This window comes from Calliphora vicina, chromosome 4, assembly GCF_958450345.1.
Source record: "Calliphora vicina chromosome 4, idCalVici1.1, whole genome shotgun sequence".
Taxonomy (NCBI): Eukaryota; Metazoa; Arthropoda; class Insecta; order Diptera; family Calliphoridae; genus Calliphora; species Calliphora vicina.
The window spans coordinates 49,446,027-49,464,904 of NC_088783.1; the positions used below are offsets into that span (position 1 = coordinate 49,446,027).

Genomic DNA, 18,878 nt, shown 5'->3' on the forward strand with positions numbered 1-18,878 from the left:
TCAGGCTACTTATGAAGCATAAATTAGTATATTTGATGAGAGATCAATTATATCCCCCGGGACCTACACTGTTTATTCTCAACATTACCTAAAATAAATTGGTGATACCTAAAGCCACAATGTTTGGTGAATAATCCAGTACGAATTCTCAAGTCAACCTTTCCGAGCGATAGCAACAATTGAGAGCTACGTTTGGACAGAGTAGTGAACCGTGTGGACTGTCTAAATCCAGGTAAGTTACCCCAAAATCGGCCAAATTCCGATTCAACCCAAGAACGAATTCGTTCCATAGTGTTCAGGTTCCAAAGAAAGGTTCAGGACCTATGAAAGAACGTCGAGCACCCTATTATTGGCCGTTTATTACCAGCCTGGTCTTCACGGCCAGGTACCCAGCACAATGTGAATTCATTGTGCGTACCGAGGTTATTAAAAGAGAGATGGCGTAAATTTCCGCCTGATATATTGATGGGAATGTATCCTTTTGAAAATTGGGCCCATAAATAACAGCTTCAGTGTCACCATTAGGCTGTTTGGAACCATCGGTAAACCACACCTGATTGACATTATCCTAGAGTGTATAAATAGGAATTTCTATTAAGAGGTCTGAAAATATTCTTATGAATTCATGGGAAACAAAAAGATGGCACGTGTTTAAATATTTTACATGTCGAAGGTACCCTACTTTGAGCCCCCATAAAGCCGCCCCTGGATTATTTGTGGGGCAGAATCGAAATTTTTTGGAAATAAATCTGGCATTTCTAAACGGCTGGTTCGATCGGGATAAAATTTGACGTGACCGTAGGAGTATTCGAGTTTAAATTATTAAAATGGATCCTACAAATGCTCCAGGGGCGGCGTTATGGGGGCTCAAAGTAGGGTACCTTCGACATGTAAAATTTTTAAACACGTGCCAACACGTTTGTTTCCCATCCTATTTCAAAGATTTTTATATTTTTGAAAAGCGCTCGGCTAGTCTTGAAAAATATGCTACTTTAAAACTCCGTCCTTCAAAAATATTGCACTTTTTCATACTAAAAAATATTTATAAATTTTCTTAATATTTTATTCAACACAAGTCATTGGTTCTGAGTCAGTCACATTAAGAAAATTTATAAAATTTTCATAGTATGAAAAAGTGCAATATTTCTGAAGGATAGAAATTTTTATAAAAAATAGGTCAAATTCCGAAGGACGTAGGGGCGACATATTTGAAAACATAAAATTGTTATATGTTGTTAAAGAAAGTTTTTTTTAATAAAAATAATAGTTAAGTCACCGTTTCGCCCAAAAAACAGCAAAAATCTACTATTTTTTTAATATTCAAATTGAAAATCGTTTATTTTTGGATCCATAAGAGATATTGACCTCAAATCTTTTGTATATTATTGGTAATTTAGTTGTCTAAAAATCGAATCCATTCGGTCCAAAATTACGCCCTATATTTTTAAAATAGCGGGCCAAGGTATGGCCAAATTTTAAAATTTAAATTTTAAAATGCCTATAACTCGAAAATTAGAAGAGATAAATAGCACATGCTAGCCGAGCGCTTTCCAAAAATATAAAAATCTTTCAAATAGGATGGGAAACAAACGTATTGGCACGTGTTTAATTTTACATGTCGAAGGTACCCTACTTCGAGCCCCCATAACGCCGGAGCATTTGTAGGATCCAATTTAATAACTTAAACTCGAATACTCCTTGGCTACGGTCACGTCAAATTTTATCCCGATCGGACCAGCCGTTTAGAAATGTCAGATTTATTTCCAAAAAAAAATTCGATTCAGCCACACTGTGCATTCTGAGAGAAGGTAGAGTGGAATGAGTAGAATTTGTAAATAGGTTTTTTAAAAGGCCTATAAAGTGAAGCCCTAACAATTTTTCCCGCTAGTTAATAAATAAAATTGAAATTAACAAACACTACTGCAAAAATACTAACAAAACGACGTAAATACTTTGAAAAACAGACATACACAGAGAGAGTAATTTACTCAATCGAAATATTGTGACAGTGTCAAATGTAATGGATCTCATGAAATCAGTGACGTTGAAGTGTTTTGTAATTTTAGAAAGGCTTTTTAAAACGCTTTAATTTATTTGGCAGAAGAAACTTGTGAGAATTGGCGCAATGTGAGTACTCCTACTCATTGTTATCTAACTTTGAGAACTATTATATTACAGTTACATATTTACTGGATACCTAGTAATTCGATTCGAAATGAAAATCTTGAAAATTTTGTTTGATTTATATATGGCAATTCGAAAATGTTTTCTTTGAATCGAATTACCTAATATATAGGGATGGCAATTATTCGAGTTTTATAAAAAAAAATTTTAAAATAATAGGGGTATGAGCGGAATTTTTTTAAAATTTTTAGCTTTTATTTTGAAACATTTGTTCAATGACATCTTTCTGGCAACATAAGAATTCCGAGCCAAATGAACTGCTCATCTTTGGAGGCCAAAAACGAATCAAGCCAATATCGGATACTCTGTTCCAATGTGAAACGTAGCTCAGTAGTCGGACGGGAAAAGATCTGGACTATAAAGCGGGTGAGGCAAAACGTCACAACCACTTCGTTCTAAATGGTTTTTAACAAGTATTGCAACATGTGGCTGAGCTGTGTCATTTTGAAATATTATAGTTTCATGTCTGGCCACATCTTATGGTCGTTTTACGACTATTGCTCACTTTAATATATTTTTTTTTTCTCGATTATTCGAATAATTTATATTCGTATGATCCTACTTATAACTCATCTGAACATTTACACAGTGTGACTATTCAATTAAGTGTTGCAACAGGACAATTGTTACTAACAATGGGAATTGAGCAGAAGGGTATCAATTGGATCTGTAAACCAGTTGTTAAACCCATTTTGTTTTATTGAGTTTCAGTGTGGTTGCATGCCTTGGAGAATGTTTCTCACTAGAAGGCCGTTGAACGGGTTGAACTATTGCAATACAATGACAGACGCTTTAGGTCTATTTCGTCTAAAGCACTTTTCACTATTTTAAACAGGCTACCAGTTGACTTGATGGTGATACAAATGGCTATCAACTCTGCTGTGAGACTGAATGTTGGTTGCTCGTGGTCTGGTAAGGACATTGGGCACTGTAAAATATTGGACTATAAAATAATTCCGAATAGGAATATATATGGCTGCACGGACTCTACCCCCTGATGATACCATAAGGTTATATGTATACTGAGGGCTCCAAAAGGTGTAAAAGGGTCGGTGGATAAAAGGGACTATGGGAAAAAATCCTACTTCGGGCTACCTCACTTCTGCAATGCTCTTCATGCGGAAATTACTGCCATAAAACATGCATCCAACTGTATTATTGAATATCTGGAAATATCTGTATATTTACTGATAGCAAGGCTGCATTTAAAGGATTATCGGGTGTCTTCGCGATATCTAGGTTAACCGAGGAATACCGGGTATTCCTAAATGAGATAGTGAGACATTATAGGTTAACTCTTATATGGGTCCCTGTACACGATGGAAATCCGGGTAATTGAATGACACACGAATTGGCCAGTAGGGGAAGGATGATGGCTGTGGATGCGAATGATCCCTTTTCTGGTATTTCTCTTGCAAAATTTATCATGGTTGTACAGCAGAAACTATATGAGACTGCACAGAACAGGTTGACTAATGAATCCTAGCCCATATACGATGCCGGCAGGACGAATCTAGTTATAGAATTCTGTCGTGAGCAAATAAGGCTAATTGTTACTTTTATTACAGGACACTGTATAATTGAAACACATGCTAGAATAATGTGCCTTCGGTTTTACTACTACTGTAGAAGCTGTCAAAACGAATAAGATGAGGAGACTGTGTCCCACCTATTCTGCCATTGCCCGGCTCTAACAAACATGAGGGAACGTATTCTTGTAACCTTCTTCCTGTCGTGTTTAGATTAGGATGAATCTGAGATGCATCCTTCCCTTTATCAGATACTCTGGTTGATTCACCTTGGAAACAACGGATGTTGATTAAGTAATCTGCTGTTTACTTCTTGGGTATCACAATGGGATCAATTATGAATGTACCAAATAATTTTGCGTTTCATAAATGTTGTTTTATTGTTAATTTAAGGACATTTTTTTTTAATTGTTAATTGTTTTTATTCTTACCATTTTAGGAGCGTTTAAAACAGTGCTCGACACTCATAACACCTGGGACTTGATCGGTTTATACAAATTATTTTAAAAAAATAAGAAAAATCACATTTTATAGCTCACGCAGAACTGGCTGTCATGTAGATAGCGAACTGGCTGTCGTGTAGATAGCGAAGACACTCGTAATTCTTTTCCTCCCCCAGCTGACCCGTCAACTCCCAGCACCCCGTCAATAGCATGGATTCCGTAAGATGCACAGCATTATCCGCCATAGTCACTCGAATCCCATAGGGTTTAAATAAGCAGAGGCCTCGTGAACGGACTATCCTAGTGGTCACACTCTTCCAGGACATCCTGCAGTCCACAATGCCCAAAAATACGAAGAGATGGATAGTGAACTATCTGAGTGGCAGGCAGTCGTTCGTGGAGTTTGGAGACAAATGCTCAAAATCCCGTAGAGTTAAACAAGGAGTTCCTTAGGGTGGGGTCCTCTCCTGTTTAACTTCTACCTCTCTAAACTTCCAGTGCACCCACAGGATGTGAGGTAATCCTCTATGCAGATGGCTTCACTATCTTTGCGACAGGTCATGACGTTGATGAGAGAGTCCTTTAGGGCGGAGTTTTGTCGCCGCTCCTTTTTAAACTTCTACCTCTCTAAACTCACAGTGCTCCCACATAGTTTGGAGGTAATCACCTATGCGGACGACTGGACTATCTTGGCGACAGGTAATTACATTGATGTGCATTGCGGTATTGTAAATGGTTATCTTAACGAAATCCACAATTTCTACAACAGTTAGCACCAACGAAGTCATCGACAACACTCTTGACCATCTGGACGAAGGAGATAAAACTCAACTTAGACATCATGGTCTATGGCATACAAATTCCGACAGTGAACCACCCTAAAATCTTGGGTATCACTTTTGATAGCCTTTTTACATCATCAGCATACGCCCTGCAATCACGCATAAACCGAAAGAACTCTTGCTAGCTACCTATAAGACGATTGGTCGGTCAGTGGTCAAGTATGCTGCTCCAGTGTGATCGCCTTAGTTAAAATGCAGCCTTAAGAACCGTCACAGGCTGCCTTCAAATTACGTTTCAGAACACCACCTTCACGAGGAAACCTAGGTTCTAAAGGTCAAGAAACACAACGTCATGTTGGCGCAATAGTTCCTTCTGTTGGCGCAACAGTTCCTTTGGATGACATCTCCGGTGACATGAAACTTCGACATCATAGAGTTGAAGTCTCATAAGAGGCATGTCAGACAGGAACTACGTAAACACAACGAAAGCATACAGAGATATGTGAACGACATTCATAGAGACACCATCAATAACGCGGTTGCAGAATACCGTATGAATACCTTACTTGGAGGTCGCCCACCACCTATAGCAGACGCCGAGAAGATTCTGCCGCGTAAAACAAGAGTCGTTCTGGCACAACTAAGATCAGGATTTAGCAACATGCTTAATACCTTTTGGACCAGCATTGATCGTGTCATCCTCAACTTATGTCCAGCATTTGGTCAAGGTCCTCTTGACACTCTCCACATATTCAACTGTTCAGCCACTCGTCTAGTGTATTTATGAACTCAATCAGGCGAAGTAGCACAATTCCTTAGGCTTGAACTACATGCAGAACCCCCTTATTAAATATTTTAAAATTGTTTATGCTGCTACAACATTCCATGTTTTTATAACCTACGTTCTCTTTATGTAGTTGTTGTAACCGGTATGCAGTCGTCGGAAGTTCTTCTCTGGAAAAAGAAATTCCGGTTGTTGTTCTATGGCCGAGTAAGACTAGGTTCGTTCAGTAGTGATGATCAAATTGTCGTGGGAACAACATTTCGCTTTATACCGACCACTGGGTTTAAAATAAAAAAACGTCAGTTTGTTTAACTTTTAAATCTTAATTTTATTTTAACTTGTTTACGCATCATCATTTTAAAAACTAAATTCCTTCTTATTTTTTTATAATTATGTTTATATGCAATAATTATTTAGTGTATAATGTAAAATTAAAAATATTTTAATTCCATTTTTTTTGTTTTTTTTTTTTTTGTTTTAATAATTTTGCAGAAAACGTTTTTTTCTTTTCTTACAAGCTTAAATAGGAGAAGGGGGTAACATTCTCAAATTAAAGTTAAAAATAAAATTACTAATATTTTCTTTAAATATGTATTTATATAAATAATTATTTAGAAGTTTAAAGGGCAAATGGATTAAATAGTTAAAAGCGGCTTATTTTATTAATTAATAGATTTATTTAATATTTTGTTGATGGTTTCTTTTTTTTGTTTTTTTCTTTTAAAAATTATAAAAATATTTATGTTTTACTTAAATTTTTAACAAAACAATAAGCATTTCATTTCAAATAAAACTTTAAATAACTAAAAGCAAATGTAATAAAAATATATAGAGGGGGAGGGGAGGGAGAGTAAAAACATAGAATAATAATAATAAAAATGAAAAGTTAAGGGATATAATCTATCTGATAAGAACAATCAATGTAAATTTGAATGTAATGGTTAAAACCAATTTACTTTTTAAAATAAATTTAAATTATATGCAAATATTTGAAAGGGAGAGCAGAAAAATGCATTTAAAATCATATAAAAGCGAGAAAATAGGCAAGCTAGAGTAAATTTGTTTAAACAAAATTAAAGATTTTTAAAAAATCATTTTGTTTTTACCAAAATAAAAAATGCTTTATAAATGTCGTTTTGTAGGAGTAATAAAATTAAAACAAATAAAATGTCACAACATGATTTAATAAAAGTAAGTAAGTAAAGCAAGGACTTCGCTTAAAGAGGAGTAAATAGTAGAAGGAATAATAGTAGGGTAGATTACAATTAATATTCATCATCAAGTTTGGTGTGGCCATTGTGATAACCTAAAAATAGACGAAAATTCTCTCGTGTCGTTTAAGAGGGAGAGAAATTTCTAAAAAGAAAAAAAAATAAAAGCAAGTTTAATAAAAACAGTTTATAGAAATATGGATAATCAGTAAAATCAACAAATACTATTGTGTCAAACTATAATAATCTATATATAAAAAAACGTACAACGCTACTTTGTGACTGACTGACTGATTCATCATCACCCAGCACAAACAACTAAAATTTAAATATTTGGAACTTAAAGGTGTATAAAACTGGTACATTTTATACACATATTCTCAGCTAATTTAAAACATCTTTTAAAAAACATTTATAACATCTATTAAAATCCAGAAGAAGAACACAATTATTTGATACTTTTTGCAAATTTGTAACTTTTAGACGCGTTAAAATAGATATAAAATTTAAAACCTATTCTGCACTATTAAAAAATATGTTTTTGCAACTTCCAAAATAGATTAGATATTCAGCCTTATTGTGTAAGGCGTTATCGATTTACGACATCGTTAGTTTAGTACTAGATTAAAGAAACAGGTTGCATATTATATTTAATCTAGTACTAGACCCTCAATGTAGTAAATCGACAACGTATTACACAATAAGACCGATTACTTATTATACGTTTTTGCTCCTATCAACGCCTAAAAATATTGTTCCACACCCACCTTAAAGCAACACAATTTGATAAGGATCTGATGTCAGTCTATCACACACACTTTTGTATTATCCGAAAACGAAACCTATTGAATTTGGTTAATTTTTTCTTATAGTCCCCTCATAATTCCCCTCTCTGAATGGGACTTCAGCTCTCAAAAATATCTTAAATCGGTAAAGAAAAAGTATTCTATTTTATTTCATATTCAGAAGTACTCGTAACATTGTACCCCAGCCTTGTGGCTCATTTGATACTTTTAAAAACTTTCAAGTAAAAGACAAATTTACAAATTCCTATAGACTTAGAACAATTTCCTGTTTAATATTTCTTGCAATATTTTTTTTTTTAATTTTACCATATTGAAAAGAATATTTTCGCTAGAGAGCATTTATTTTTAATTTTTGTTATATATCGTAGTTAAATGCAAATGAACTGAAAAGACCGATTATCTGTGATCACTTCTATTTTCAAAACTAAATCGATTTTTCATATGAAAATGAACTGAAATATAAACGTGGCTATAAGTCGGTAAATAGTGGTCCAAATGGAAAAGGGACAATAATTTGTTTTTTCATATGAAAATTAAATGAAACATAAACGTGGCTATAAATTGGTAAAAAAAAAACTATAATCTGCTATCACTATAATTTCAAGAAAAAATAAATTGGTTTATATTAAAATTAAAAAAATATTAACATAAAAGCTATAAGTCGTTATATAGTGATCAAAATGGAGTTTTATTACAGTAAAGAAAAAGTGCCACTAATTCTCTTTTGTAAGTTAAAATTTTACTTAGTTTCATAAGTTCCTAATTTCACGTTTCATATATGTCCAAATGACCCTGAACTTTTAAAATCACGAAAAACACAATCATTTTGACACCAAGTGCTCTTAAGGGTTAATTTCCATTTTTGTGCTGTTATTGTAAATACTAGACTTCATGTTATATTTTTCTTAAGTTTCATCAAAATCGGCCCAAAAATATATAACATTTCGCTATATTTCCATTAGAAATTCCAAATATTGAAAAATTTGAGCTTTGACCTTCACGATTTAAGGGTTAACGTTTTCCGATTTTAGGAAAACTTTTAGACTATATTTAGAAATACCTGAACTATAATATTCTGAACAGATTTTACATACGATTAATAACAGTAAGGAAATTGGGCTCATTCGCCAAAATATGACCCAAAAATTAGTTTTTCTCGAAAATATATCCCAGGTACGGAAAAACTATAGGAGGTATTGACATATTTTTTTCACATTTTTATTCCCTATTATGTTGTCAATAAATCCCCATGTGATGATCAAAAAATTCTGAAATTTATATAACAAAATTTTAAATTGGAGTTTTGAAACTGCCGTTAAAAAAAATATTTTTTTTGGTTATACCTGCGAATAGGTTAACTGTATCCTATGAAGATAAAAACTCATATACAAGTAAATATACAAGTAAATATTTAGGTCATTACGAAAGTTTTCAGGGGGTACCGTGTCAACATTTCAAAAAATGTAATTCTAAGGGACACTCTAATGTATATATAAAAAAAAAACAATTAAGAAAGTATGGTGGGTCAAGCCCGACCATATAATACCTTACACTGAGTAATTGAGCTTAACGTTTTTCTTTTAAAATTACAATATTTTATTTTCGTGAATGATTTTCGGAAGTGGGCCTTATATGAAAGCTATAACTAATTATGGACCGATCACCATCAAATTAAATTAGGCAGTGTGATTTATGTCTACATGAAAATTATTATTTCTGTTGAATTTTATGTGAATACCTACATTTTTAAGAGATTTATGCTCGTTAAAGTGATTTAAGGAAGTGGGTCTTATATGGAAGCAATGACTAATTACACACCGATCATTTGAACAACTATGGTGGTGTAATGTATAACAAAGAGTTCCATTAGTAAAAAAGTTCCCACTTTACCTAGAATCATATAGAACATTCAAAAGGTACCAGTGATAAATATAAAATGCAGTATTTAGTCCACATTATTGCGTTCTCACTTCGTGTGCTTAAAAAAGCTAGAAACATTATTAATGAAAATTGAAAAATTACCAGTATAAGAAAGAAAAATTATTATTAAGTCTCCCTTTTCGAATTCTCATTTATTCAGGATAACATTTTCCCAATTTTATGTTTATGGATACATACCATAAAGTCCCCCTTCAAGTATTCAAATTCATTTCATAAAATTCAAATAAAGAAAAAACCCCCTTTTGTATTACTATTCACTCAGATATAGATACAAATAATCGAGGTAGTGCTGTTTTTTTTTTTTGCTTATATCCGATTTCATATTTCTTTTTTCCTTTTTTTTGTTTTAAAACTTTTCGGAGAAATTTCCTATTTTCACCCCCTGGATTCGCGCCTGTTTAAATATAAATGACAAAAATAATTAGGTCAATACCTCACGAAATTTTGAATTTGATTTGAAAGACGAAATTTTTGACAATTATTTTCTATATGTTTAAACAAAATAATTCTCTATGACTAAAACTATGTTTATCAAAATTGGACAATTATTTATCAAAATAAACAAGTATTCAAATTTATTAAAATCTAGCTGACCCCGGCTTCGCTTAGTAGCTATTAGGGATGCCAAACGGGACTGGGTTTTACAAATCCCGGGATTCGGGATTTTAGAAATGTAAATCCCGGGATCCCGGGATTTTTCGGGACCCCGGGATTTTTCGGGATCCCGGGATTTTTCGGGATTTCGGGATTTTTCGGGACTTCGGGATTTTAGTTAAACGTCAAAAACATCAAATTCAACAATAAAAACTATTATATCATTAATATATTTAAGTAAAAACATAACAAATCAAAAACTAATGCGTTAAATTAAAATAAAATGGTCCATGATTTCCCCTAGCTCCATACAATTGTCCCCCGGAGTACTGTTTGAGCAGTCATAAATATCTTGATTATGCGGCAATCCTTATAAAATTTTGCACAAAATAAGTTGTAAATACTCTGAAATTATACTGTAAAGTACTGCGGAAATCGGGCTACATTTGCCCCCTTTGTCCCCTTTAGAAAATAACTTGAACATAAATTTCGTAAAAGTGTAAATTGTGTAAAAGCCTGTTAATGCAAGCTCTCCGATTCAAATGAAAAAATCTGTCTGCGTTTGGATTTGAAGCGAGATTAGTATTATAAAAAATATGCTGAAATTTAGCTTTCTAAGTATTTTGGGTGCTTCAAAAATCTTCCTAAAATATCAAAAATCTCATAATATTTCGGGATTTGTTAATCTCGAAAAATCCCGGGATTCTTTTTCACAAATCCCGGGATTCGGGAAATCCCTATCCCGAAAAATCCCGGGATTTTCGGGATTTCGGGATTGGCATCCCTAGTAGCTATTTACTAATGTTAGTTCTTCAAGTATCTCCAAAAAATTTATATATTGAAAACTTTAAATTTCCGAATTTTCGAATACAAAAAATATCAGACAAATTGCTCCAGCCGTTCTCACTTTTTGCCATTACATACATGGACCATTTCATTTGTATATATAAAGATATCCCAAATTTGTATTAAATTTAAATTATCTCGAGAACCCTTAATAGTTTCATTTCGAATGTTATGTATGATATTCACGATGCAATGGTTTATATTAGAGAAAAATCTTTAGAAAATTAAAGGAATGATTTTTGAGTATCTTCAAATAATATTCATTTCTTCTAATATGAGATCAAGTATGAGGACAATATGATTCAAAGTTCAAAAGTTATTAGGAATTTACTTTAGGTATTTTAATTAAGATATATGTAACCCTTGGACAAATTAAATACATACATATTCCAATTTTTTTCTATGTAAATTGACAGAAGAGAAGTAAAATAATTGTATTCAAAAGTGAGTTTTTAATGGACATTGGTACAGCGCATCAAGGTACACGTCTTCACAAATTTTTAGCTTTCTATTTTTAAAAAAAAATAATGACTTTATTAAAGAAATTTTAAAAATTGTAAAATTTAAAACAGATAGGCTCTTTTGCATTTTAGGTGATGATATATATTTTTGTAGGAGCAGCGACTATGTAATTTGATTGCTACCAAATTTTGATTTTTAGTTTTTTCATTTCTTTGGGTATTTTTGATGCCAGATTTCGAAAAATTTTAATTAAATTCGAATTAGATAGAACGAATTTAAAAAAAAACCGTTTAGGTAAAATCGCGCTAAAATTAATCTGTGTAAATTTGTGCATAAAAATCTAATTGGATTTTGTTATAAAATTCATTATCATTTTTTTTTTTTTGAGAAATGACGTTTTGATAAAATTAATCTAGAATTATTCTGTATAAATTTGTGCTTAAAAATATACCAGTTCCAATAGTTAGACATTTTTATTTAATACATATATGTAAGCTATCATTTTAGTTGAGAAATTTGCGTCGTACACTTCCGGGGTACGTTAAGTGGTTAAATAATAGTACTATTCTTTTTTCAGATGCTACTTTTTAAATATTCTAAATCAATGACCTAGACACTTTCTGATTGTAGGAAGAATCCAAAATATGGAAAGTAATAGTTATTTTTTCTTTTCTTTTAATGGTACTTTATCTTCACTACAATAGTACTTTATGGCTTTTTGAATTATGGAATCTAGCTCCTGTATTCTTGATTAATTTTCTAAAAATCAGAAAATATACATGCATATGTAAATTACGTGTATAAAAATGGCACTTACCCATAAAAAATAGTGTCTGTCTCTCTGTCTTGTTATTGTTGTTTAATTGTTACTGCTGTTCTGCTGTTGTTTGTTATTCTTATAGTTTTCATTTAATAAATACGTTCATAGAATAGTAGATATGCTTGAGCATTCAAAACTTCACTTTCACTAGCATCCGTTACACGAGAATCAGAAACATAATACCATTTACCCAATGGCATTTGTACATTGCTGGCTTCTTCGTAACCACCCGCAGCACCAGCTGTCGAATCGTGAGCCGGTGATTGGGGAGTTGAGGATGAATCTTCTGGCTCGGATGAGGAGGATGTGTTTGAAGAGTCAGAACTAGAGCATGAATTAGAGAAATCATCACTGTCATTAGCAGCTTTCATGCGTAAATCTCGTGCCTTTTCGCGCGCCAACAGTTCATCCAACTTTTTGCGCTGCTCATCATCTTGATCTAGTTCGGCTTTACTACCTTGTGGTATGAATTTCCAACGTTTATCGTCAGTGTTTAGCTTGGAGCGTACCTTAACATAGGCTGTATAATGGCCTCCATACATGTTACCCGAATGTTCAACCACACCGTACAGGGCATACAAGAGTTTCTTTTGTTTGCGATCAATGTTGGGTAGATTTTTAACTTTCGAACCGCAGAAGGGAGCAATATCGAGTATCATGGGAAAGTTGACGGGACGCGTCAATTTGCGGAACAAGCAACGTGGTCCCAATTGGAAACGTTTCAAGTGAAGTATCATAACAGCAGGCGGACTAGAGATCAGGAACTGTTTGGTGGCATTGGTATTAACGGTTTTAGCTTTAGGATCTTCACCATTAATACGCTTAGTGCAGGACTCGCAACCAACTTTATTGTTGCCCGTCATCAGTTCAACGGCTGTGAAATTGTTTAGGCACGATTGCACCGAACACTCACCATCTTCGCACTGATAGCGAGGTGCAATGGTGGTACTCCAGTCGGAATAACTTTGAGTACGTACACGTTTCGCTTTAGCACGGGCCGCCTTTTTCTGTTCTTCCAATTTGTCTTCATTATCATGGGTCAAATTCATTTGATTGAGAGTCTGTGCGACTTGATCTTCGTTGTCAATGGGTTTTACCTCACCGTTGGTTAAAACAGGGACGGCGTCATTCGTTGAGTTGGACGAGGTAGTGGTGTTGGTTGTGGTGTTTATATCATTAAGGGTTAATTGGCGTACAATGTTGGCTCCTTTCTCACTGAGGCCCAGTGATAAAACACTGTTTGTGCCTGCTGCCTCTGCGGCAATAGTATCTCCGTTGGTTTCTGAATTCGAGGCGGAAGAAGGAGGAAAGCTGGCACCAGCATTGGCAGGACTAGTGGCTATGCCAGAGTCTGAAAATAAAATTATGAAAGTGAAGGATTAGTATGTGTAATAGTAATGAATAAAAGTACCTTTTAAATAAAAGTACCTTTTAAATAAAAGTACCTTTTAAATAAAAGTACCTTTTAAATAAAAGTACCTTTTAAATAAAAGTACCTTTTAAATAAAAGTACCTTTTAAATAAAAGTACCTTTTAAATAAAAGTACCTTTTAAATAAAAGTACCTTTTAAATAAAAGTACCTTTTAAATAAAAGTACCTTTTAAATAAAAGTACCTTTTAAATAAAAGTACCTTTTAAATAAAAGTACCTTTTAAATAAAAGTACCTTTTAAATAAAAGTACCTTTTAAATAAAAGTACCTTTTAAATAAAAGTACCTTTTAAATAAAAGTACCCTTTAAATAAAAGTACCTTTTAAATAAAAGTGCCTTTTAAATAAAAGCACCTTTTAAATAAAAGTACCTTTTAAATAAAAGTACCTTTTAAATAAAAGTACCTTTTAAATAAAAGTACCTTTTAAATAAAAGTACCTTTTAAATAAAAGTACCTTTTAAATAAAAGTACCTTTTAAATAAAAGTACCTTTTAAATAAAAGTACCTTTTAAATAAAAGTACCTTTTAAATAAAAGTACCTTTTAAATAAAAGTACCTTTTAAATAAAAGTACCTTTTAAATAAAAGTACCTTTTAAATAAAAGTACCTTTTAAATAAAAGTACCTTTTAAATAAAAGTACCTTTTAAATAAAAGTACCTTTTAAATAAAAGTACCTTTTAAATAAAAGTACCTTTTAAATAAAAGTACCTTTTAAATAAAAGTACCTTTTAAATAAAAGTACCTTTTAAATAAAAGTACCTTTTAAATAAAAGTACCTTTTAAATAAAAGTACCTTTTAAATAAAAGTACCTTTTAAATAAAAGTACCTTTTAAATAAAAGTACCTTTTAAATAAAAGTACCTTTTAAATAAAAGTACCTTTTAAATAAAAGTACCTTTTAAATAAAAGTACCTTTTAAATAAAAGTACCTTTTAAATAAAAGTACCTTTTAAATAAAAGTACCTTTTAAATAAAAGTACCTTTTAAATAAAAGTACCTTTTAAATAAAAGTACCTTTTAAATAAAAGTACCTTTTAAATAAAAGTACCTTTTAAATAAAAGTACCTTTTAAATAAAGGTACCTTTTAAATAAAAGTTCCTTTTTAAATAGTAACTCTTGAAAAAGGTATCTTTTAAAAATTTTACATTTCCGTTCCTATTTAATGAGCTTACCATTCTCATCCTCATCTAAGGAATCTTTGTCCATATTTTCCGGTGAATCACCTCGTTTCTCCACCGGACTAGTGGCCACCTGATTATTATTACCATTTGCATCGTTAGTTGAGCCATTTGTTGTTAAACTACTTGAGGTATTTAATGGTTTTGAACATTTCTCATTGTCATCCACAAGATTATCTTCAACATCAGCATCGGATTGTTCAGCGGACGAGGAAGAATTTGACCAAGTGGTCGCATTTTGACTACCAGCCTCTTCACGGGTGGCGCAACCAATTAAACCAGCTGTTCCAGCCTCGTTGTCAGCAGCTTTAGCATCACCAGCACCGCCGCCACCATCACCCCCAGTTATATCAGTTAGCAATTGTTTTTGCACAAGTTTAGTGTGCTGATGCTTAGCCACACGCTTGGCCTTGCGCTCCTTCTTCTGATCCTTCTTCAATTGAGCCTTTGTAGGGCCGATAGGTGAAGAATTGGCGGGCGCCGGATGTAGATAGAACGAATTTGCATTGTCGGGTGAAGTTTTTCGCCGTATTTGCGGTGGCTGCGATTTTTCAACACTTACAGGAAGTGACATGTCCAGGAAATACTCATGCCTCGAACTGACATTGTAGCAGTCTTGGCAAGTCAGTGTTGAAACAAGAAAACCGCGAAAGACTTGTTCGGGACGTAAGATACGATCGGCCGCTTGATTGCCATAAATTTTACATTTTTGTTTCATGTCTTCGGAAACTGAATTGATGTCTTGATCTTTGTAGCCCAGATTTTGCAAAATAACGCGTTGGTAACGTTTTAAATCTTCAGAGCTGAAAGCAAAAGTATGTTAACATAAATTTGACAAAATATTTTGTTAGGTTTTGTTTTGTTGTTAGTCTAGTACCTACCGCACACTTTCCAATAAATGTCTTAACAGTTCATGAGAATCATGTTGATCGCCTCCTTGGAATTGAGGACATTTAGCACACAACTTGTAGAAAAGTTTGCTGGGATTAAATACACCGCCTAAAATAGTAAAAACAAATATGTAAGCTGATTATTTCAAGGATTTTATTAATTTATTCTTACCACCCGATTGCAGCTCTTCTAAAGTTTGAGCCAAGGCAGCAGTCAAACCTCCCCAGGCGGATAAAGTTCCCTTAATGGCTGGCAAATCCAAAACTTCCTCATCCTTGGACTTAAAAGTACCACCAGGCAAAGTAAATCTATAAATCAAACATAAGACAAAGAAAATAACAACATTTGTTTCCTTTTAAGTCTTGTAAACAACATACTCTTCACCAGCTTCGGCAGACTCTTTCAAAACATCCAACAAATAAGGCGTTTGAGCCAAACACTGCATAACAGCATTAAAGAAACATGTATTACCCAAATTAGTTAAACCTCTAACGCGTGGCAATGGCTCGGCCACCGCCGGTTTTGTTCCAGCATTTGCCGAGCCTGTAGATAAAACTGGCATACTATTGTAGTTGCTGTAGGTAACCAAAGGCTCATTAACACGTTTAGCCATACCAGGTATTGGTGGTAATGGAGGCGGTGGCAAGGGAATGGCAGATTTATTGCCAGTTGTAGAGGAGCTATTAGCTGTCGAGTCCTCAGGGCCCAATAGAGGTTTCATTGACTCTAATGTATTTAGAATTTTACTTTCTATATTATCCATTGCTGCTGTAGCTACGGGTGGTTTTTGAGCCAAACCCTTAACAAATTCAACACATTCTAATAGATTTTTACGGGAGTCCGCTTTAACTTCATTATCACATTCATAACACCAGATTTCAAAAGAGCGAGTATTCATGGTCAACGCATGGGAATCTGAATGAGGAGTCTGTAATGAGTCACAAAATTTTATTATTTAAAAAATTTATTTTAATTCCATTTAATTTTACTGACCTTAAAATGTTTTAAAGCATGTTGATTTTTGGAACGACCACACAACTGAGTGCCACATTTCAGGCACAACCACAAGGTATTGTCATATTCAAAGGCCCCCGGAGAATCAGGAGATTCCGCAGCCTCAGCAGCTGGCGAGGTAACGCCCAATTTTTGACACTGTATACACTCGAACACCAAGCCAGTTGTTTTCAACAATTTACGCAGTTTAGCCGAGTCTACCGCTTTCTTAACATGATCGCAGGAACGAGAAGCAGCAGTTGGATTAGCTTTTTCGTCCGAGGAATCCGATGACGAAGCATCGTTCCATTCTTGATAGTTTTTAACCATAATTTTTTTTTCAAAGGGTTTTAAACCCTAAATGCGTCTTAGAAAATTTGGTAGTTAGTATAAAATAAGAAAAATCTGCAAACAAAAAACCAAAGCGAATTAAAATTATGTATAATTTTACAAATTAATAAAGAAAAATTTAGGTTACAATTAGCTGCCATTATTGCAGTCTTAAATTAAACATTGATTTTTTTCGCACTCGAATTATTTTAACAATAAAATAAATTTTCTTCATCTATAATTCAATTTCAAAACTATTGCTATTAATATATTAAATATTTTTTTATTATTTTCAAAATTTACCAAATTTTAGTTAGATAAAAATCATTAAAAAAATTGCTAAACTACACAAACACTTTTTCTTTAACACTAAAACGTCAAAAATAAAATTACAAATTGAGGTTAAGTTTAAAATTATGTTGTTGTTGGTGGATAAGTGTCTTCGCCCGTGTTTTCCTGTACATGTGTAAGCCTGTGTATGTATTTGTGTTAAAAGTGTGCAAAAACAACACGATTTAAAACCGCACATAAAAAAACAACAAAACATAATTTACAATTTTTTACATTTTATTTTGTTAGATTTTATTTTAAAGAAACACAATGCGTCATTGTCTTATACTAAATTTTCTTTTTTCCTAGCAAAAACACAAAACAATTTTTAATTCTTTATTTCTTTGTTTAAGTTTTTTTCCTTTTTTGCAATTTTTCTTTTTGCTCTATTTTCTTTATTTGTTCACGTCACGTAAGAAAAGTGAAAATCATGTTTCATTTTGTAGCTTAAATTATAGTTAGTAACCTTTTTCTTTCTTATTTTTAAGCACTTCTAAAAAATGCAATTTGTCAGGTTTTATTATCTTTTTCTTTTCAATAATTTTAAACTTATTTTCAATTATTAAAAACTAATTTTTTTCAATTTTTAAACACACAAAATATATTTTACGTGCTTTTCACATTTTTTGCTAAGTTTACTAAAAAAAACGCGCACATTGCTGCACAGAAAAGTACTTTTTCTCTTTACTACTACGAAAATAACAACTCTACGTCTGAACACCTTTTCATACGAAAATAACAACTCTGTTAATTGATAGGGTGACACAAAAATTGTATATTATGACAATACGAACGAAAAAATAGGCGCGTGAAGAAATGAAGAAGTGAAATTCAGCCGGCTCAACTAGATTTTTTTAAAAACACTTGCGTACACAACCATAAACCATAGCTATCGAACACAATAACTGTCATTTTCGAAATATTAAGGGAATATGGGGTACCGCACAACAAACTGTGAAAATTATCAAAATTGAGTAAATTTTTTGTTGCGATGTAAAATGACGATGGCTATTGACTCCAGTTTTCAAAATTCAACACCTCTCGATTTGTAGCTTTTATATCGCAACAAGAAATTTACGCAAATTTGATTTCTTTGGTACCCCGTTAATTTTTCGAAAATGACAGTTACTGATTTCGATAGCTATTATTAAGAGCTATTGATTCAAATTTCAGGCACCTCAGGATTTGTAGCTTCTACATTGCTAAAAGAAATTTACGCAAATTATACTTCTTAATTTTTCGAAAACAGATTCCAGTTTTCAAATTTCAGGCAGCGCCTAATTTGTAGCTTTTACATTGCAACAAGATTTACCCAATTT

At 32.9% G+C, this 18,878-nt stretch overlaps 1 protein-coding gene and 1 long non-coding RNA gene across 2 annotated transcripts; one reads left to right on the top strand and one right to left on the bottom strand.

Moving 5' to 3' along the window:
- The first annotated feature begins 958 nt into the window (after window positions 1-958).
- LOC135959090 (uncharacterized) lies at window positions 959-6,547 on the top strand. The gene is made up of 3 exons (XR_010576496.1): window positions 959-2,127; window positions 4,153-4,855; window positions 4,926-6,547. It is a non-coding gene; the product is annotated as an uncharacterized LOC135959090 (long non-coding RNA).
- Usp16-45 (ubiquitin specific protease 16/45) lies at window positions 6,026-18,168 on the bottom strand. Its single transcript, XM_065510110.1, has 8 exons — window positions 18,026-18,168; window positions 16,900-17,304; window positions 16,284-16,834; window positions 16,078-16,214; window positions 15,897-16,014; window positions 15,010-15,818; window positions 12,400-13,753; window positions 6,026-7,078 (listed from the first exon to the last, which is right to left on the bottom strand). Exons 2-7 carry the CDS (start codon window positions 17,227-17,229, stop codon window positions 12,492-12,494), a joined length of 3,207 nt encoding a protein of 1,068 aa, XP_065366182.1. The 5' UTR covers window positions 17,230-17,304; window positions 18,026-18,168; the 3' UTR covers window positions 6,026-7,078; window positions 12,400-12,491.
- Window positions 18,169-18,878: the final 710 nt, after the last annotated feature.

Bases quoted from the DNA above. Each gene is read 5' to 3' on its own strand.
- Usp16-45 (XM_065510110.1), bottom strand. From the start codon at position 17,229: ATGGTTAAAAACTATCAAGAATGGAACGATGCTTCGTCATCGGATTCC. The intron at 16,215-16,283 runs GTATGTTGTTTA...TTTGATTTATAG, and splicing joins TCTGCCGAAGCTGGTGAAGA to ATTTACTTTGCCTGGTGGTA. The intron at 15,819-15,896 runs GTAGGTACTAGA...TTTTGCTTTCAG, and splicing joins CATTTATTGGAAAGTGTGCG to CTCTGAAGATTTAAAACGTT.